Source organism: Podarcis liolepis (genome assembly GCF_965112155.1).
Source record: "Podarcis liolepis genome assembly, chromosome: 15".
Taxonomy (NCBI): domain Eukaryota; kingdom Metazoa; phylum Chordata; class Lepidosauria; order Squamata; family Lacertidae; genus Podarcis; species Podarcis liolepis.
In genome coordinates this window covers 32296846-32318385 of record NC_139566.1, presented here as the reverse complement: position 1 = coordinate 32318385, position 21540 = coordinate 32296846, and the positions used below count along the sequence as shown (strand labels likewise).

General features: G+C 44.9%; 1 protein-coding gene across 2 annotated transcripts in view; it reads right to left on the bottom strand.

Annotated features, from left to right (window-relative positions):
* The window catches only part of LOC310695094 (septin-2), a 125456-nt gene that overhangs the window by 22992 nt on the left and 80924 nt on the right, over nucleotides 1–21540 (bottom strand). For both annotated transcript variants that reach the window (XM_083479069.1, XM_083479068.1), the window contains exons 6-11: nucleotides 18834–18968; nucleotides 17430–17547; nucleotides 11518–11619; nucleotides 10962–11107; nucleotides 8543–8626; nucleotides 5872–5929 (exon numbers count right to left, since the gene is read on the bottom strand). In XM_083479069.1, the coding sequence (XP_083335195.1) occupies nucleotides 5872–5929; nucleotides 8543–8626; nucleotides 10962–11107; nucleotides 11518–11619; nucleotides 17430–17547; nucleotides 18834–18968 (643 nt within the window). The remainder of the gene's footprint in view (nucleotides 1–5871; nucleotides 5930–8542; nucleotides 8627–10961; nucleotides 11108–11517; nucleotides 11620–17429; nucleotides 17548–18833; nucleotides 18969–21540) is intronic.

Genomic DNA, 21540 nt, shown 5'->3' with positions numbered 1-21540 from the left:
GTGCACACAAAAACACCCCCCAAAAAATGTTGGTAGGACTTCACCTAGAAGAGTTGCTCTGTCTCTGGTAATGTGGATGAAGAGACCATTTGAAGCACATCTGTAATGGTCCTAAAGGCAGGGGGAGAGAAGCACTGGTGTGGAGAGTCTCCCTACAAAAGGTGCAGATCCGAACAGCAGTAAAGTGGAACCTTAGAGAAGCCATGGGAATGGCTAACACACACAAGGATTTTCAACACTTAACGTTCAGTCAGACATAAACAAACAACCCTATTAATTTTTTTGTTGGGGGTGGGGGAATAGACTAATTGTAACAAATAAGGAGGCTAATTGTTTGTAACACAAGGACAGTAGACTGATTGTAAGACACAAGGACAGTAGACATAGCATCCTATGGCACAGTGAAGACTAACAGGTCTACAGTAACAGAAGCTTTTGTGGACTGGCATCCACACTGATGGAGGCATGGATCTAAAACAAACATTGGTGACATCTCATGGTTAACAGTGGAGGCTAGTCCATAGGGTGACTGGGGCACTGCACCACTAACCTTAGTCTGCCCTCAGTATGCCAACACCTGCTTCCTCCTCCTCCTCAGTCTCAGCCCTTGTAGAACTGAGGTAGATGACAACAAAACCAGAATGAGTTGGCTCTGCTTGTCATTGACTCTAGCTACACTCATTCATGCTCTAGTTCCTCCTACTGTTGGTCACCCTGCCAGTCCCAAATAGGCACCAGCCACCACTGGTGGCCACTGAGGAGCCATCTTAACTCTGAGAACTAGCTTGGATAAAGCCAATTTTGGCTTAGCTAAACCTAGCAGTAAGGAGGTCCAGGGGGTACTCCTGTCCCGGAGCCCACACACTTGTATGCACTTGCTAAACCAGGATTTGGCCTACTGTGTCATGCAAAGTAGCTCAGTATGTATATATAGAATAAGATTGTAAACAGGCCATGAAATGCAAAACACACAGCTTGTCGTATTTCTATTTGAAGCTGAAATATCCTTCTTAAAGTGACCAAAGGAGGATAGCAGAAATGTGCTTGATGGCACCTTGAGATCCGCAGAAGGGTAGTCACACTACCAAGTCTCCCTATGAATATCCTTCTTTGCAGACACAACTAGTTTTGCGTCTGGAGAAAAGGCATTAAAAAGGCAGTTCCGAAAACAAAAGCCAGCTGCTGGTGGGAGGGCAAAAAATAAATCTACACATGTCCGAAATGATCTTGCAACACGGTCGAAGAAAGCAGGCAAGAGATTAATGGCTCCAACCAGCCAAGCACAGTGTCCTTTGATAAAATCCATAATGATTATTTAGCAGAAGTGATGTCTTGATAATGGTGGACCGGGCACCTGCCCAAGACTTCATCCCCCACCCCCCACCCCCGAGGTTATGTAAACCTTGCAAATCTGTAAATAGAACTTCAAGCATCATTACTGCTCAGAATGTAAAAACAGAAAGGGAAATTGATGTTTGTGTTCTCAGCAAAGGCCAAAGAATGTAAGCCCATTTCCTCTGGTTTGCCCCCTAACCCCCCCAGTCCTCCCCCAACTCGACTCCTCAGCAGACTGCTTTGGAGATAAAGAGATTTCGTGCCACCTTATCTACACAAGACTAAGCAAAGCCTCTTCGGTCCTTAACAGAAATGACAGACAACAGGAATTCAACAAACATTTGTTTTCTTGCAATATCTGTCCAATCCTTCCCAACTTTAAAACAGCAGCTGTTTAGGGCAGGCCTATCTCACAAGGAGATCACCCTCCAAATACAGCCAAAAGCCTTCAACGTATATTTGTATATAAATTCAAAACTAAGGCACAGAGGAGGTCACTTAATCCCTTCCGAAAAGAAACATTAAAATGCACTGGCCTCATTCCTGCAACGGAATCCTGGCTTAATAAGGCAGGATATACATGAGTAGCATGCACCCATATGCCACTCCATTGCTGTCACTCTGCTTGAGCAGCAAACACACCACAAAGCAGCAGCTGACCACGGTTTCCCATTACGCGCAGATTGGAAACCATGGTTAATGGCTTCCTAACAATTCCAAAATTCGAGAGCCAACTTCACTACTTACACTGATATTTCTGGGTACCCAGATGAGTGCCTACCTGCCAGTTTAGGACAACTATTCATGAAGTGGACTTAAAAAACAAGACTTGGTCTGCTTCAATCCAGTGTTTGCAACCAAGGTTAGGAACAGAAGTAGTGTTAGCCACCAACCAGGCAAATTAACCAAATAGGGGATTAGACAAATCCAATGGAGAAGAAGGCTATCAAGAGCTACTAGCCACTATAGCTATGTTCTACTTCCAATGTCGGAGGCAAATAGCCTCTAAATATTGCTAGGAATCACAAGTGGGCAGAGCGATGGCAGTCATGATGTTCTTCAGCTTCCAAAAGCTTTCGCCACAATAAATTTGCTAGTCCCTTAAAGGTACTGCAAGATTCTTTGCGGGCTTTGATACGTCACTGCTTGCGTGGCACACGACACTATGCGAAAACGGGTCACCTTATGTCACAATTGACAGGGAAGCAGACTTGCTTACCTATCAAACTTGTTCTGCGGGAGGTGTGAGCAATACAGATCCAGGGTGCTGCCTAGATCCAGTTCCCCAGCCCCGATTTGTCCACACACAATTATACACGGCATTCCAACCATAAGGTCTAGAAGTCTGCTTGCTTTCAGTTTTAGTTTTCATAATGAAACTTTCGGGAAAGTGGGTGTTGTGCCTACTAACACAAGAATGGGAGGTCTGTAACCCTCCAGATCTTGCTAGACCAGCACTCCCATCATTCCTGACCATTGGCCATGCTAGATGGAGTTGATGGAGGGATGGCAGCCCAGCAACATTAGGAGGGCCACAGATTCCCCACCCATGTTGGGGAAGCTGCTCGCTGTCTGCACTAGTGGGTAGCTGTAGAAACAGGATAAGGGAGCCGACCATCTCACCAAACGTCCTCCCATTCTGCATTTGCACATTAAATGTGCATTCTTAACACGCTCATCATGTTTCATTGTACATTTTATATTTATACAACAAAGAGGCTTGGAAATACATTCGCGAGAGTTCAAGAGGGGAAAAGGACGGGTGGTTTGCTTCTCTGTTGTTTTGCTGACAGTTGCCAAATACCCTGGAACAGGGAAACTCAGCAGGAAAGAGGAGAGTCAACATCAATATTATCACGGCATCTTGCGTGGTAGGTTAAGCTAACAGCTGCTACGTTCACCCAAGACTCAGACTCCGCTCAGAAGTCAAACTCTTGGCAAAGACTTTTTGAGAAATCCACCCAAGGAAAAAGCTTCTAGCCTCTTCCACATTTCAGAATCAGCACTGACTCCCCTATGTGTGGACAGCCAAAGTGGTGTAATGGTTAGTGTTGGACTGGAACCAGAGATAACTCAGGTTCAGCGCCTCTGGCGACCGTGAAGTTCACTAGGTCACCTTGGACCAATCTTGGTCTAATCTACCCCACAGGGTTGCTGTGCAGACAGAGGGGGAAGGAAGAACCATCTGCATCACCCCGAGCAACTATGAGGAATGGCGGGATTAAATGTGATACAAACAAACATGACATCGTTCAGGGGAAGCTAGCAGGCTCGAAAGAAAATAAGAGCCAACACTCTTCCAGTTTACAAAGGCTTCCTCCTACAAGACCTCCTGCCATTAGCAGCCCTTGACAAAATCCTGCTCCGTAAACTACGCAAGAAGCCAAGCTTCCGAGAAATTTGGAGTGCAGTTTTGGAACTAATACCTACACAACCAGAAGCAGTGGGAGAGACAATGCAGGGATGGTGATGTCTCAGATGTAATAATGGTTGTTCATCTGGGACCCCAAAACGGCACTAACCCTTATCTGAGCATGCAAGCCTGACATGCCAAACAATGAACAACCAAAGTGGAAAAGCTGTGATTAAAAAGGGAGGGGGACACACACACAAGGGCTGAGGGAGGTAGAGGAACTGGGAGGCGGACAGGTAATAAGGGACCGCAATATTTTATTTTAACAATGTGAAAATCCTAATCAACTACAGTGGTACCTCGGGTTAAGTACTTAATTCGTTCCAGAGGTCCGTTCTTAACCTGAAACTGTTCTTAACCTAAAGCACCACTTTAGCTAGTGGGGCCTCCTACTGCCACTGCTGAAGCACAATTTCTGTTCTCATCCTGAAGCAAAGTTCTTAACCCGAGGTACTATTTCTGGGTTAGCGAAGTCTGTAACCTGAAGCATATGTAACCTGAAGCGTATGTAACCCAAGGTAAAACAAAGGCTTCCCCACTGATTAACTGGAGGCCAAATTCACCCAAAAATAGCTATTAACAAATTTGTCTCAGGCCTCGTTCTCAAACCTGAATCTAGTCTTAACCACTTCACCCTGACAAAATGTTCCCGCACCTTGTTGGGGGTCAGGGGTGGGGAGAAAGGGGAGGATTCCTACAGGGGGGGAACCAGCATGTCAAAAATTAATCTGGACTGCAAGACTTTTTCTCTGCTAACATGCCAGCTTCCAATGTGAAAGGATTTACATATTTGAAGTAAGGTGGGGAACAGATAGATGGCTGTGACAAGTAGAAACAGCCAGCAGTGGGCGCCAGATGTTTAGCTATCAAACAGAAGCGGAATAATATACAATGGGCCACACTTTTGAAGCGGGCAAGGATATGGGATACCGTGCACAGATCTGGTGGCTGCACTAGGAAAAGTACATCATAGAGCTGGAAAAGATGCTGTAAAGGACAACCAAAACGATTGAGAGACTGCAGCTCCCTTATGAAAAAAGAGGTGCAACATTTGCAGCTTTCCATATTAGAAAAAAAGCTGAATAAGGTGCAGGGAGGCGGACGTGACACAGGTGTGTTAAAATAGGAGTGGTGTGAAGAAAGCAGGTAGGCCCTCACTCACAAGACTAAAATTAGGGGATGATCCAATAAAGCAGAAGAGAGGGCACTTCAGGACAGGCAACAGGAAGAACGACTTCATAGAGCACATAGTTGTAACTGTGAGGTTCACTTCCACAAGGTGTATCAATGTCCACCAACCTGGATGGCTTTAAAAGGGCAGGAGACAAATTCATTCATTTGTATGTGCTTGTGTGTGTCTTTTTATATAATGCTGTTTTACTGGTTTCAGGTTGTGCTTTGGTTTTTTTGTGATATATAGTTTCTTTTTTTAGACTGTACACCTCTTAGAGTTATTCAAAGTATTAAAAGGTAAAGGGACCCCTGACCATTAGGTCCAGTCATGGCCAACTCTGGGGTTGCGGCGCTCATCTCGCTTTATTGACCAAGGGAGCTGGCGTACAGCTTCCGGGTCATGTGGCAAGCATGACTAAGCCGCTTTCGGGCGAACCAGAGCAGTGCACAGAAACGCCGTTTACCTTCCCGCCAGAGTGGTACCTATTTATCTACTTGCACTTCGACGTGCTTTCGAACTGCTAGGTTGGCAGGAGCAGGGACCGAGCAACAGGAGCTCACCCCATTGTGGGGATTCGAACCACCGACCTTCTGATCGGCAAGCCCTAGGCGCTGTGGTTTAACCCACAGCGCCACCCACGTCCCATTCAAAGTATTAAGCGTATATAAATGCTTTTAAGTAAATAATGTGCCTCTGAATACCAGTTGAAAGAGGACTATGGTGCTCAAGTTCTGTTTCTGGACTTCCCGGAAGCATCTGGTTGGCCACTATGACAACAGGATGCGAGACCAAGATGGGCCTTTGGTCCGATCCAACAGGGCTCTTCTGACGCCAGAAATAAGGATTGTACTCAAATGGATTTATTTTTATTTGCACTCATTCAGAATGTCATCAATTCAGCCGAGCGCCTGCTAATGAGATGTTAACTTAGTTTTGCTCGCAAGCTTACCTCCGCCTCCTTCTGCTGAAGGATCCTGTCTTTGTCCACAACTTCTTCTTCAACAGGCCTGTCAGGTACAAGAAATGCACATTAGCATCACAGGCGCTAAAGGACAAGGGTTCAGATCTTGAGCAGAAACATAATGCAGCCAACTAGACAAATTGGTTTTATTAAAAATAATTTGTTCAGCTGGAAAAGAAACCTAGCTCCTTTAATCAGACAGATTTTTTTTAAAAAAATACGTGTTTTCAATGCAAGTTCTTACAAATATGCAGGTGGCAAAAACCGTCTTAGAAGAGGAATTTCCTCCTTTACAGGTGGGAACGTCTCTTCTGGGATTAAGCCCTGCATTATCTAAAAACAGGGATGTTGTTAGACTATAACTTTCAGCATCCCAGATCACTGGCCGTGCTGGTTGAGGCTGATGCAAGTTGGGAATCTGGCAACATCTGATCTAAAAAGCAAAGAAATATGCTTTTTTTGCTTCAGGGCAACTGTTTTATTCATTTACCGACTGCTGTAGATGTAGCCAATTAGAATTCAGACAATGATTTGACCCGAGTTTCCATATTGTAACCCTTCTCCAAAAATGCAAAGGAGGAATTGCCTTTCTGCAGTTTTCTCAAGCCCAGGCAGCCTTGCAGCTGTCACCTTCTCATTCTTCACTCTTGTTTTGTATAAGGAATTTCCTGGATTTTTACACCCTAATTCTGTCCTACACTTCAGTGGAGCCATTTCCTCTGCCTACCCCCCTACCCACACCCTATGGCACCAAGTTATAAAACAAAGAACCAGCCCAGACACACACAGTCATTTCCTTAACTAGAAATATTTCTGCACTCTCGCGCCGAGCGATATCAAAGAGAAACAAGTTTTTTTGTCAGGAAAGGCACAACACGAACAGAAAAGATTCACACACTAAAAACAGAATGGTCAAGGGCACAATATTCACACAGAGGGACTGAAGTGAGTTTAGAGTGGCATCAGGAAGAGGAATTAAGACATTTTTAGCCAAGATAATTTGCCTGGTTATATAAAATTAACACAGAGAGAAGGAAGCTGGGACATTCTCAATCAAGAATCATTGGACTACAGTAGTACTTCTGGTTACATACTTAATTCGTTCCGGAGGTCCATTCTTAACCTGAAACTGTTCTTAACCTGAAGCACCACTTTAGCTAACGGGGCCTCCTGCTGCCACTGTGCCGTAGAGCACGATTTCTGTCCTCATCCTGAAGCAAAGTTCTTAACCCAAGGTAATATCTCTGGGTTAGCAGAGTCTGTAACCTGAAGCATACGTAACCTGAAGCGTATGTAACCCGAGGTACCACTGCACATTTCTGAAGGTTGAAGAGTCAAGCTTCACAGGCATGAACACCACTTGACTGATTCCTCGGCACTCAACAAGCCACAGCTGAATTAGTGAGTTATAACAGCATTGAACACACTGCATTTGAGAGGGCATTTAAAAGTTCTGTCCATATGGTGTTTGATTTGGTTTGGGGATGGTTCATTCAGGCACACAGATCTCAACTTGACATCAATAGATGAACATGTGTGAAAACAGCCCTTTGCCTTTCCAGTGAAGTCTGCAAATAGGGACTCTGAACGTGGACCACTGTGACCATCTGCGCATGCTGTCTTAAAATATACGAGATATGTGCAAGACGTATAGGAATTGCTGTGAGATCTACGCATGAGACAGGGAAGGGGCCACAGCACTGCATGCAGAAGGCTCAGTCCCTAAAATATTTAGTTTAAAACACCAGAAACAGACTTATGCCAGGTCAGATTAATTGTCACCTATTGTCTACAACGGCAACAGTTCTCTAGGGACTTGGGCTTTCCCATATCCAGCTACCCGATCCATTTTAACTGGAGATTCCAGTGGCTGAGCCTGGGACTCTCTGTATGAAAAGCATGTGCTGTACTACAGAACTACAGTGTGTCACAATCCTAGATTATGGATCTCAGGGAGCAGCATTGGGAGAAGATTTTGGTCTGGAGAGCTGCCGCCGGACAGAACAGACATAATACGGCTAGATGAACAAACAGCCTGACGTAGTATAAGGCAGATTTCAATGTTTGTATGCATATTCCCAATATCTATCTAAACGGCCCAAGTCAGATGGGCAACATAAGAATAAAGGGTTGCATCTGACAAGGTCGACCCATTTGCACATACCTAAAGACACCTCCAGAGGATCAGGGGAATCCCCAGGACAGATCTGGGGGGTGCATGGGAGTGGACTCTCCATTGAGCAAGCTGCAGTTCTTGCGGAAACAAGACAAGTTTGGATACAACCCAAATATTACATCAATTACTGAATGAATACTGGGTGGGGAAGAGAGATGTCATATTTCACAAAGCCCTTAGCTGGTATACTTTCTGGAGCTTGCATGTGCGCGCGCGCGCACACACACACACACACACACACACCATCCTAGCTGGATCAGTGGTTTCTTCCCGTTAATTAACACAGAGGAAGCAATTTGAAACAGGAGCCCCTTCCCCTTGGTTTCCGTGTGTGTTTTCAGGCTAGGAAAAGGAAGGGAGAGGTTACGAGAATGAGATCAGCAGATTCAGGAGTTGGGGAGGGGGTTGTTTCTGAAGCTACTTTTAAGAGCAAGGCTGGGCAGAGTCTTAAGCGAGAAAGCACAACTCAAGAGAGAGACTCACTTGCCGGTGCGTTTTAGCCTCTCTGACCGGAAGTTTTCGTAGTGCAAATCTTGAGTCACTTCTTGAAGATCCTGCATGTGGGTCCTGAAACGAGAAACGCAGCTTTTAACTTCCTTTGCCAGTAGCTCCTGAGTCAAATTTTATTAAGTTAGGTTCCTCTCTTAACTGGATAAAAAGAAGCATCACAGCCTTTACAGACATGATTCATGCCAATGCTTTTCACTTCTTGGCCAAAATACAGTTGTACCTTGGATCTCGAACACCTTGGCTCCAAAACAAATCGACTCCAGAACGCTCAAACCCGGAAGTGAGTGTTCCAGTTTTCGAACATTCTTTTGGAAGCCAAATGTCCAACAAGGCTTCCATGGCTTCAGATTGGCTGCAGGAGCTTCCTGCAGCCAATCAGAAGCCATGCTTTGGTTTTCGAACATTTTGGAAGTCGAGCGGACTTCTGGAACAAATTCCGTTTGACTTCCAAGGTACGACTGTGCCTGAAATCCACGTGCAAGGAAATTTATACATGTAATAAAAACAGAATGAAGTTATAAATGGGCAACACAGAACTCAACAAAAACAACTGAGGAGCCCACAAATACATAAATTTGGGCTAAGAATAGAAAATTCAACCACTATTTAAAAAAATAAACAGAAAAATCTTGTTTCAGGCCCATACTCTCCACACCATATGTTTAAAGTACTATTATACCACCACAGAGTCACTGCTTCTGTCAAAGAATGCTGAGAATTGCAGTCTGTAAAGTGTTTGAGATTTGTTAGAAGACCTCCCTATTCCCCTCACTGAACTACAATTCCCAGAGTGGTTTCACAATCAATCCCTCTTCCCAAGGATCTCTGTTGGGTGAAGAGGGGTTTCTCCTAACAACTCTCAGCATCCTAAAACGACCTTTCCCAGGATTCTTTGTGGAAGAAGTGACTGTTTAAAGGTGGGGAAGACTCCATGTCTGAACCCTTGGAGAGCCATTGCCAGTCAGTGCAGATAGTACTGAGCTAGGTAGACCAATGGTCTGGCTCAATATAAGGCAGCCTCCTATGTTCCCCCAATCCATTGTTTATTCTGTGAACTGCCCTGAGCCCTGCAGGTATAGGGTGGTATATAAATTCAATGAATGAATGAATGAATGGTTTTCTCCATTTTTACTAACCCATAATAACTGAAATGCTATATTTCCTGTCTTTTCAATGACAAGATCCGTAAGCTTAATTTAAATCTTAACCGATTCCAAACTTCAAAAACAGACAGTATTCTGTTCCTACAACCCACATCCTCAACAATTCTCTACTGCGGTGATACATATTGGTAAGCTTCGCACAGGTCCACCTGCTTTAGAAAAATATTTATCTGGGATGTTTTCTTAAATGTGATGCTAAGAGGAACTTCCTAGCCTGGAAAGTATCATATGTGAAGGAAGATGGGATTACAGTAGCATGTAAAGTGGATGTACTCTTCCATCAAGTCAGCCTTTTCACTTGACCTACAGACACAATAAAATATAGAATCTGACCTCCACCTTACTTGCAGAAATAGTCTTCACTATCACTGTGGCTTCAAAGGTGAATGTCACATGTGACATGGAAACAATCCAGCAGGGGGAAATCTTTGACTGGAACTTTACCAAGCCAAGGATGTCTAATGGAATCAAATGCCACAGCATTGCTGTAACCCACAAAGCCTGATTAATGGAATTACCCTAGGAGGAATAACTCAGACATTATTAAGAGTCACACAGCTAAGTAGCACTTTTTGGATTATCAGCCCTAACATATTCCTGGAATTTTACTATATTTAGTTTCTCAGCACTTGCTGCAAGGAATGCTCCGCTTGACTTGTTTCAAATCTTTTTTGGTACAATTGCATTGTTAGAGGAGATAACATGCATTAGTCGAGGAGGGGTGAAAGAGAGAAATCTGTACATTGACAAGGAAGCTATAACATATCTTGTGGCTATGATTCAGAACAGATACACACTGCAGAATAAAACTAAAATCAACTTCAATCTCTTGCAAAAGCAAATATTGAAATAACTCAGATTCCAAGAATCCCCCTTGCCAGTCAGAGCTGCAATATGATCAAGATGAATTCTGAAACATCCTGACATTTCAAATTTAAATTCCTTTAAGGATTTCTGCTTCAAAATATGGTACATTCCAATTAAAGCAAGCCAGATTTTAAGCAAGCCACCTATTTCCTAACAACATATTTTTATTGATTATTTAGCCAAGAAACAAAAGACAAAAGCAGTTTCAGTATAAAGAAAGAAGCAGAGTTCTCACGTAAACCTTGCAGCTAAACAGGCGAATATGTTTTTGTGGACAGTATGTACAAGAGGGATCTCTCTCTAACAAACACATTTTGTTAGAGATGCCTGTAGTTTAAGACTAAATAAGGGACTCTACTTACACCAGCATGGTGCGTAACTTCAGGAAATCATTGTGCTCCGGATTCTCGACTTCCACCACTCCCCAGGGATACAGGCGACCTCTGATCTTTTTCCCTTTCACTTCAATAAGTTGGTTGGACCCAATCACAGCAAAAGGAATGCTAGCCTAGATGAGTCAATAAATTCCATTTTATAAGATCATCAATGAATAATGCTGATGGTACGAGTCAACTTGCCACTTAATATACCCTGACTGTTCAAAAGTTTTGGCACAACATTCCACAGAAATCTCCATTTTCATTTATGTTGAAGTGCAAACTTTTAACTCATGGGAAGCTTTTTTAAAAAAAATATACATTGATATATTACCTTTTTTTGCAAAGGTAAAGGTAATTTCTGCTACAGGCTCAGAAACTGGAGTTGTGAGATGTTGGCAAGGGTATTATTCCAACTGCAAAAATGGGAAGTAAATATGCCTTCCTATATACAATAATTATAGCAAAACTAACACCTACGTGAGGAATACATTTAAATTAGACAAATGCCTAATTTAGCACCTGTTGATGTTGAACCCACCTTCAGAACTCGGGTCTGTTCTTTGAATTCCTCGTCCTCATCAGAATCTGCATCAGGTAATTGGTAAATCCTTATGCCATGTTCAGAAATCTCATCTAAAACCTATGGGTGCAGGCAAGCAAGAGACAAAAACACAGGGGCGATTTTTAGTTACATTCTACATTAGGTGTACATACATGAATTCTGAGAGCCTGCAGTGGTGCAGTGTGTTGAGACTTGGATCTGGGAGACCAGGGTTCAAATCCTCGCCCAGGTATGAATCTCCCTGGGTTACCTTGGGCCAGTCACTCACTCTCAGTCTAACCCAGTGTTTCCCAACCGGTGTTCCGCGGCACACTAGTGTGCCGTGAGATGTTGCCTGGTGTGCCGCGAGATGTTGCCTGGAGGGAGGCGGGCGAGGGCGTTTGCTTCCCGGAGGACTTGTGGGAAGCCGCCCCTTCCCTGGGCGACGCGCCGCCTCGCGACTCCGGAGTCAGTCCCGAGGGCTCTCGGAGGGACTCGCGAGCGACGGCGCGGCGGCTCCGGGGCGCGCTCAGCCGGGCCGCCGCGCGCCCCCGCGCAGCCCCTGCTGCAGCTGCCCGGCGTGGAGCGCGACGCGGAGCCGGCCGGGCTTGGAGGCGCCCAGGTAGGGCCGAGCCAGGCGGGGGCGGGGAGGTCTCGGTCTGCTGCGGGCGCAGGAGGGCGAGCAGGAGAGGTGGAGCCGTCGGGTCTCCTGGAAGGAAGCGAGGCGGCGGCTGAGGAGGATGCAGCCCCGTCCCCAGCAACAGGCGCTCCTCGAAGTGAGGCCACAAGTCGGGGCTCGGACAGGGCCTGGAAGCAGCGGCTCCGGCTCTTGGGAGCGGAGAAGGGGACTTCAAAAGCGGCCTGGAGGAGAAAAGCCCCGATGCAGCGAGAGCGGGGAGCGTGCTGCCTTGTCCAGGCCTCCTCGCTTTGTGCCGTCCGCTGCCGGGAGCAGGACACGGGGGCTCCTCGTTCGCATGCTTTCCCGGGTGATCGGTGAGGGTTAGGGTTAGGGTTAGGGTCCCTCAGTCCCTCGCTTTGCTGCCTCCTCCCCCCCCACCCCCAAAGCTTGGAGGTTCCCCGGCAAGGGGGAGGGGAAAAAATTGAAAGTTACACTTTCGTGCGCCCCTCCCGGCGTGACGCTGCGCGCTGACGTCACGGGGCTGTAATGGTGGTGTGCCTCGAGATTTTTTTCATCAAACAAGTGTGCCTTTGCCCAAAAAAGGTTGGGAAACACTGGTCTAACCTATCTCAAGGTGTTGTTTTTGGGATTACCGTATTTTTTGCTCTATAAGACGCACTTCTTTCTTCCTAAAAAGTAAGGGGAAATGTCTGTTCGTCTTATGGAGTGAATTGTGTGGTCCTTGGAGCCGAATTGCCCAGGGGCAAAAAGCAGATCATGCTTTTTTAAAAAAAAAAAAAAGCGAGAAGTGGGTGTTGAAACAAAGCCGTTGATCATTTGCCAATCGGGGAGAGAGATCTGGGACGCTAGAGATAAAGGAGGCTGCCTGGGAGGGAAGAGGTAAAGACAGCAAATTCGCAAAGGGGGGAAACAAGAAAACTAAAGCAAAATCATGCACCCACTGTTGCGTGGGGCCGCAATGGCACAAAAGCGTGGTTACAAAGCACGGATCCACGTGGATCCTCAGGATTTTTGCATTGGGTTACCCCAAATTCACCATCAGATCACATGTCTGTGGCCACAGCATGAACCACAAAAATCATACATCCACTGTTTCGTTCAGAATATTTTTTTTCTTGCTTTCCTCCTCTAAAAACTAGGTTCGTCTTATGGTCAGGTGCGTCTTATGGAGCGAAAAATACAGTAAATTAGAAGAGGGAAAACCGTGTACACCACCTTGAGCTCCTCGGAGAGAAAGGTGTGACATAAATGAAATGATTACCATTAATAATAAATTGTATTCTTATGTTGTTGCCACTCAAACCCCAGAGCTTGCATTATTTCAGCTATTAAGGGATTTGTTCCTAAAGCACTGACCTATTCTTTCATTTTTCTTACACTCCTTCGTGGTGATTAAATTAAATTGATTGCTTCCACTAGCAAATGCCGCTAGATTGCAATATGAAGTTACTGTTTAAACACTATCCCTAGACAGAAAAATAGTTAAGAGTTATTGATTCTTTAGCTTGTTATTGGGGAACGAGGAGTGTTTGGTAAAAGAAAAAGAAAAAATAATTTTGCAACAGGGAATGAATCGGTTTAGCACTGCAAAATTCAGCTGTTATTTGGGAGGGGAAGCAATCGTGACGCACTTTGAAGCTTAACAAAATTATGAATTGGCGTTTCCTCCCGCACAGAACCCAAAAGACTAAGATAATTTTCAATTGTGTAAAATCCAGCAAGCCTCCCAAAGGCATGATTTTGAAGCAACTGGGCTTCTGGAGAGAAAACCCAAGACATCCAGAGAAAATCCTGACTTGTGAAAGGCCAGTAGTTCTTGTTCAGACAACACTAAAAGGTAAGGGTAAAGGTACCCCTGACCGCTATGTCCAGTCACAGATAACTCTGGGGTTGCATACTCATCTCACTCTATAGGCAGAGGGAGCCAGCATTTGTCCACAGACAGATTCCGGGTCATGTGGCCAGCATAACTAAGCCACTTCTGGCAAACCAGAGCAGCGCACGGAAATGCTGTTTACCTTCTTGCCAGAGCGGTACCTATTTATCTACTTGCACTTGACGTGCTTTCAAACTGCTAGGTGGGCAGGAGCTGGGACCGAACAACGGGAGCTCACCCTGTCACAGAGATTCGAACTGCCGACATTCCGATCAGCAAGCCCTAGGCTCTGTAGTTTAGACCACAGCACCACCCACATCCCTCAGAAAAACTACCTTGAATTAATAAGCCATTTACTAAGCTGAGAACAAGCAGCCTTTCCACATGCTCCCTTCTCCATACCAGCATGGTGTTGTTTCTATTGTGGTTTGTGCAAACCACAGTTTCCAGAATCTCTGGTTTAATTTTGTCTTACTAACTGGGATCAGATTCTAGATATATATCCCTGGTTAGTAATCAGAGATTAAGCCACAGTTTCCTGGTTCGAATGGGAAACTGTGGTTTAAATGCACCACAACAGAAGCATCAACGCCAGCGCACAGGTAAAGAGATGAAGCAGTGGTGATGGGCCGAATATGGTACATCTGATGCTCTGAACCAGCCCATTCAGCCAGAATGGGATATGAAGAACGGAAGGGGTCAGTGGTCAATCCAAGCACTAAAAAAGTTCCCCAAGAAAGACTTCACAGAAAGGGAAAGCAATAGAGTTGCTCTACGGCCTTCTGCACCGTCAATCATTAAATGAGATAAACAGCCAACAACATCCAGGCCCAGTCCACCCAAAAACCCAACACACTGGAGAAGGAAACTGTATTCTCTATGCAAATCTCAATACTTCCTTGAGGAGGCATGCCTGACACAGCTTGGTTTTAAAGGCACAGCATCTCTAGCATTTGCTACACAACAGAAAGTCAGTCCCAATGCAGAGGAGCAGGGTGGCATTGCAATTCGCCTTTCACCAGAGGCACGGAACAAGAAAGCCCATTTCTCTGGGCAGAGATCGTAGTGATAAAAGAGGAACAATGGCGGGAAAAACCCAACAAGGGTGCTGGAATAATATATCACAGCTGTTCAGCCAAGTGCTTTCCTGAAAGGGGAAAGGGGGGGAGCAAATCTCAAGGAAAAACAAACTGCTTTTCATATTCCCAACAATGAAGCAACATTTTGCTGCTTCGGACATCGGTTTTATTGGCCCCAGGAGGTTCTGTGGTTCCTAAAGATTAGCATTCCCCGGGGAAATGTGTTAAGAAGTCAAAATCCAAGGTTCCCTCCCCCCACCCCCCAAATCCCCATTCTCATGTAATCATTCTTTTGAGCAGATTTCCTCTTGCGGCTTTGCAGCACACAGCTTGTGAAACTGCCTTCCAATTCTTCTCACTCAAAAGAAGGGTGTTTTTATATTAAAAATGAAAAACGAAGTTTGAAGAATTCCACAGAGTCAAAACAGGAATTACACCAAGCTGGGTTTCCTTGACAGAAGCCCCACAACTAAGCTTTCTGCTTATTCCAAAAAAGAAAAAAAAAACATCTCCACAATTCAGGACAAAAAACAAAGCCCCAAAACCCCCTCGCATTACCTTAGATTGATTGCCAAATGGCAGAGACATCTAAAAAAAGCCTAGCAAAGGCTTCAAAGCTCCATCAGGAGAGGCAGATCCTGACGCCCTGCCTTGATTACAGATTTTGAATAGAGAGATGTTTTTTGAGTTAGAAAAATATACAGTAGCTAAGCTTTCAAAGCTCTGGATCAACATTAAAAGCATTCAATCCTGGTTAAGCTGCTGGTAACAATGGCTGACCCAAGCGGACCAAAGGGCTAAGATGTTTATATTTATTTGTCCTTTAAGTGCTCCTTATTAGGCAACGGTTTTGTTGCAGCTGGTGTTCATTTAAAGCAGCGGTGAGGAACCTCAGGCTGGGGCAGGGGACAATGCAGCTCTTGAACTCTCCACCAGCCCTGCTTCACACCCCAAGTGTTTCAGCGTGGCTGGAATGCATTCTCAAACTCTGATCTTTCCTCCTGCTAGTCTGGAGGACAGGGGTGGATGCATGTGTGTGTGTGTGTGTGTGTGTAGAAACCAACCTACAAAGGTAAAATCTGCATTCATTGCTCCACCCACGTCTGCCTCTGGTCCTGCCTGGCCCCCACCCACATGTCCCCACCCCCACTGGCTGCCCAGAATGGCATGCTGGCTGAATAAGGTTCTCAATCTCTGATTTAAAGCGAAACAAATAGCGAACGTTTACAAGTGTGCATTGTTAAATCTAGACTAAGGGGAATAGTTTCAGCTCATTTGCATTATCAGACAGCAGCCTGGAAAGAGCTCTAGCACATTATACTTTTTGCAACTAATTACTTAATTAACTAATAAGGAACAGGCAATTCCATCTTTATGGAATCAGTATAAAATCGTGGCGCAAAATATATAAATACCAGTGTACCTTTGAAATGTAAACACACCCCAGGCAGTTCCATCAATCAAAATGCTACTTTTTGAATGAAATGACCTACATAAAACGAGTTTGATTCCCACCCTCCCATGATTGTGAAGATCAACAGTCCTTTTCTCCCTTTTAATGCAAGGGAATTTAATTGAAGAGTGGTGTGTAAATGCTCATGATAAGGAAAACAAACAGCTTGCTTTGGTTGCGTTTATTCCTTCCTCACCCCCTGATTTATTCATTACCTTTTTGAAAAATGAAGAGCAATTAAGAATAACGCTCAATCCTGCCCATTTGACAGACTAAAACATGCTGTCCGATTAGCAGGAGAACAGATTGAACAAAAATATTTTTAAAAAAATACAAAACACAAAAGATGCAGGTTTCAAGTGCCATGTCAGAAGAGGCACACCCCCTTCTGCACCAGAAATTAAAGAGACCATCTAAAATGATGCCCATAATAACCAAATTGTGTCATCTGAAAACACAGAGAAAGTATACTCCCCCTCCTCCCTTAGAACAGGTGTTTCTCAGCTGCCTCCCTCCTTATGCCAGACACCCTGTAAATTTAATTGATGGGAAGCATGAATGAAATTCATTACGGAATAAAGGTGGACTGCACACATTCTTAATATAATGCAAGCAGCCTTCTACTCGGCATTTGCTCCGGGACTGCACAAAACAAAACAAAATCAGTGCTCTATCCTGATTCAAAATGGTGTCCAATCATATTTTTTTTTTAAAGTGATATCAGGAACCATAATTTGGTTATGGGATCTCAAGAGGTGTCCAAATGCATAGCAAACAGATACACAACTTTCTAAGGCATATAGCAGATACAAACTCATTGGAAACGGGATGTGGCATTTCATTTTAAAAGCTTATACATACCCTTCTTTTCAGTCTCTCTCTCTCCTTCAGTGTCAAAGTGTCTGCCTTGGCAATCACAGGGACAATGTTGACTTTCCCATGAAGTGCTTTCATGAATTCTACATCCAAGGGCTTCAGCCTGTGTATCAATTATTGGGGGAGGGGGAGGAAACCTCAATAATTATTAAGGGAGTCCTGAGTGAAGATATCCTTGGCAGCATCTTATGGATCATCTGTTACGTATCTAAAATCAAAAAGATCCCAACAAGCAGCAGGGCCTTTGCAAATGCAGCCCTGGAACTCCAGAACACCCTTTCATGGGTGGTTCATTTATCTCCCTCTTTAATTCCACAAACAGAATTAGTCCTCTGCTCTTGTGGTTAGTCCTGCTGCTGATATTGTTTTGATAACCACTGGGTGTTTCTGGAAAGGATCGCCAAACATTGCTGGACCACAACTTCCATTGCCCCTGACCTGCTTATATACTCAGTAGCTTCTTAAGCTAATGTTTTCAATACCATTGAGTAATTTTTAAAACGAACATTTCTCCCATTGAACTGCAATCCCCCAAATTTAGATCTTGATCTCTAACACTCATCTGCCATCACATCAATACAGTCATACCTTGGTTGCCAAACCCCTTGGAACTCATATGTTTTGGCTCCCGAACAATCGGAAACCAGAAGTGAGTGTTCCAGTTTTCGAATGATTTTCACAAGCCGAACATCCGGCACGGCTTCCATGGCTTCTGATTGGCTGCAGGACGCTCCTGCAGCCAATCAGAAGCTGTATCTTGGTTTTCAAACAGTTCCAGAAGTTGAACAGACTCCCAGAACACATTCTATTTGAGAATCAAGGTACAACTGTATAGCTAGCTGGCTGGGACTGATGGGAGTTGGTGTCTAGCAACTCTTAGAGGGCCACAGGTGTCCCCCATCATTGTTTTAGAATGTTCAATATTTTCAATATTGTTATTTCAGTTGGGGGCAGGAGGGTGTACACCATTTTTAGAGTTTAAGCTGAAGTATAACTCTTGTAAGTTAAAGAAATTTCTACTTTTGCTGGCAACAAACAGAACTTCCAAGACCCAGGTGAAAAGCAAAACTACTTACAGTACTTCAAATGTGGGTGGCTGACATGCTTAATTAAACTTTCCATATACACATATGAAAAGACATCGTTATTACAACTTTTAAGTTTCTAGATAGTCATCCATTTTTAATATGTGCCCCTGACAAGTTTTAATAGCAAATCCTCTCTGAAATGGAGGTCATTAATCCCAAAGATGATTTTAATTGAGTTGGCCGACTGACAACAAAGAAACTTGCTTTGCTCGTAAGGTGGTTAAATCTCTTTGCTGGAATTTCCCCAGCGCCTGCTTAACGGTGAAAAAAAGTTCACCCTAGAATGCAAATCTTTTCTTACCCATGTCCAAAGGGGGATATGAAGTAAAAGCAGCAATGAACTCTGTTGTCTACAATATGGCGCCTATTGAGGCCGCTCTCGTCATGAAGGTACCTTTCAAACTGATTGTCAATGTAGTGGATGATGGTCTTGAAACTGCAGTGAGAGAAAAGGGAAAAGGAGGAACTTGTGATGAGACAGGTTTGCATCCAGGCACTTGTGAAATATTGAGTTTCCACTTCTTCTACAGAGCCCCTAACCTTCAAGGCATTCAGAGCATGCTTCCTCATACTCTGTGCCTCTCATTTTTTCTTCACAACCGCTACTGGTGACTGGTGCCCACTGGGGGGGGGGGGCAGGAAGCAGGAAGCCCAACAATAAGTTGAGCTTGAGCCAATGGGATGTGGAACCGATTCAACCTAGTTTTGTCCCCCTTCTCCTTCCACTGATTCCCCTCAAAGAGCTACACTTCCCAAGCAGAGAGCCTAGGACTTGCCAATCAGAAGGTTGGCAGTTCGAATCCCCACGACGGGGTGAGCTCCCATTGTTCGGTCCCTGCTCCTGCCAACCTAGCAGTTCGAAAGCATGTCAAAGTGCAAGTAGATAAATAGGTACCGCTCCAGCAGGAAGGTAAACGGCGTTTCCGTGCGCTGCTCTGGTTTCGCCAGAAGCGGCTTAGTCATGCTGACCACATGATCCATAAGATATACGCCGGCTCCCTCGGCCAATAAAGTGAGATGAGCGCCGCAACCCCAAAGTCGGTCACGACTGGACCAATTGGCAGGGGTCCCTTTACCTTTACCTCCCTCCAAGGGAACCCTGGAAACTGTATCTATGTGTGGGGAATAGGGGTCTGCTAACAACTCTCAGCCCCTTTAAACTAGGTTCCCAGGATTTTGGAGAGAAGCCATGACTGTTTTAAAGTGGTATGATGATGCTTTAAATGTATTGTGTAGATGAGGCATAGTTCTGCCTTTGTTCCTATTTTCCTCTTTGTTGAATTCTACAAAGGCAATACTGACACTAAGGAGGAGGGGGGAGGTGGCTGACAGCCAGTGCCACCCCCTGGACTGGTTTAAAGTACTGTAATGAGGTAAACATGTGGGGGCTGACTCAAGGCAGACTGATCTTGGTGGGGCTGCCGCGTTATGGACATGTTTACAGCGCAATACGCAGCATGACTTGGACACGCGACAGTCAAATGCCAGCAGAATTAAGTACAAGTGAAAAAAGGAAGCCACCCACCCAGAGCAGGAACACTTTCAAATGGCTGACTAATTCTGAGTCACCTCTTTTGCAGCCCTTTCCCTTCCCTCCTTTCTCATGCTTTCCTTTAGGACTAGAGTTATTAGGGTTACAAACCTCATGAAGCTTCATACCTGATGTTTCTCTCCCTGCCAACTCTCAGACCCACCCCAATGTTGGTTCCAAACCTCAGGGTTTTGCGCCTGAAGTTTTTACGACCCAAACCATAACCAAGTTGAAATCTTAGAAGGGCAGTGTTCACAATGTATTGCAAATACATGTTTGTTTGTTTGTTTGTTTGTGTATGTTTGTTTGTTTGTTGCTTTCATTTTTATCCCACCTATTTCTCCAAAAGACATCACCTTGCCAACAAAGGTCCGCATAGTCAAAGCTATGGTTTTCCCAGTAGTGATGTATGGATGTGCGAGCTGGACCATAAAGAAGGCTGATCGCCGAAGAATTGATGCTTTTGAATTATGGTGCTGGAGGAGACATTTGAGAGTCCCATGGACTGCAAGAAGATCAAACCTATCTATTCTGAAGGAAATCAGCCCTGAGTGCTCATTGGAAGGACAGATCCTGACAGTGAGGCTCCAATACTTTGGCCACCTCATGAGAAGAGAAGACTCCCTGGAAAAGACCCTGATGTTGGGAAAGATTGAGGGCACAAGGAGAAGGGGACGACAGAGGACGAGATGGTTGGATTGTGTTCTCGAAGCTACCAGCATGAGTTTGCCCAAACTGAGGGAGTCAGTGGAAGACAGGAGTGCCTGGCGTGCTCTGGTTCATGGGGTCACGAAGAGTCGGACACGACTAAACGACTAAACAACAATAACATTTCTCCAAGAAACTCAAGTTGATATACATGATTCTCCCCCTCATTTAATCCCCAATACAACCCTCTGGGGTAGGTGAGGCTGAGAGGCAGTGAATGGCCCAAGGTCACCCAGTGAGCTTCACAGCCGACTGAGGATCTGAACCCTGGGTCTCTAGGTCATAGCCTGACACTTTAACCACTACACCACACTGGCTCTCTGAATGGGTGCCAAGAATTGCTTGAAGCATAAGACTGTTAAGGGAAGGGGGGACTCCTGAAGGGCAAAATGCTGGGGAAGGAAGAGTTAGGATTTAAAATGCAGGTGGTGGGTTTGGGATCAGGGTAGAGCAGGCTTCCTCAACCTCGGCCCTCCAAATGTTTTGAGACTGTAATTCCCATCATCCCTGACCACAGGTCCTGCTAGCTAAGGATCATGGGAGTTTTAGGCCAAAAACATCTGGAGGGCCGAGGTTGAGGAAGCCTGGGGTAGAGGGTGGATATGGTTCTTAGGTAATGGGCAGAGAGGACCTTTTCAGTGGTGGCATCCCAGTTGCAGAATGCCCTCCCCAGAGAGACTTGCCTGGTATCTACATTATGGCTGCTTTGGCACCAGATGAAGACCTTATTAATTTTCCAAGGTGTTTCAAATGCTTAAGAACATCTGGT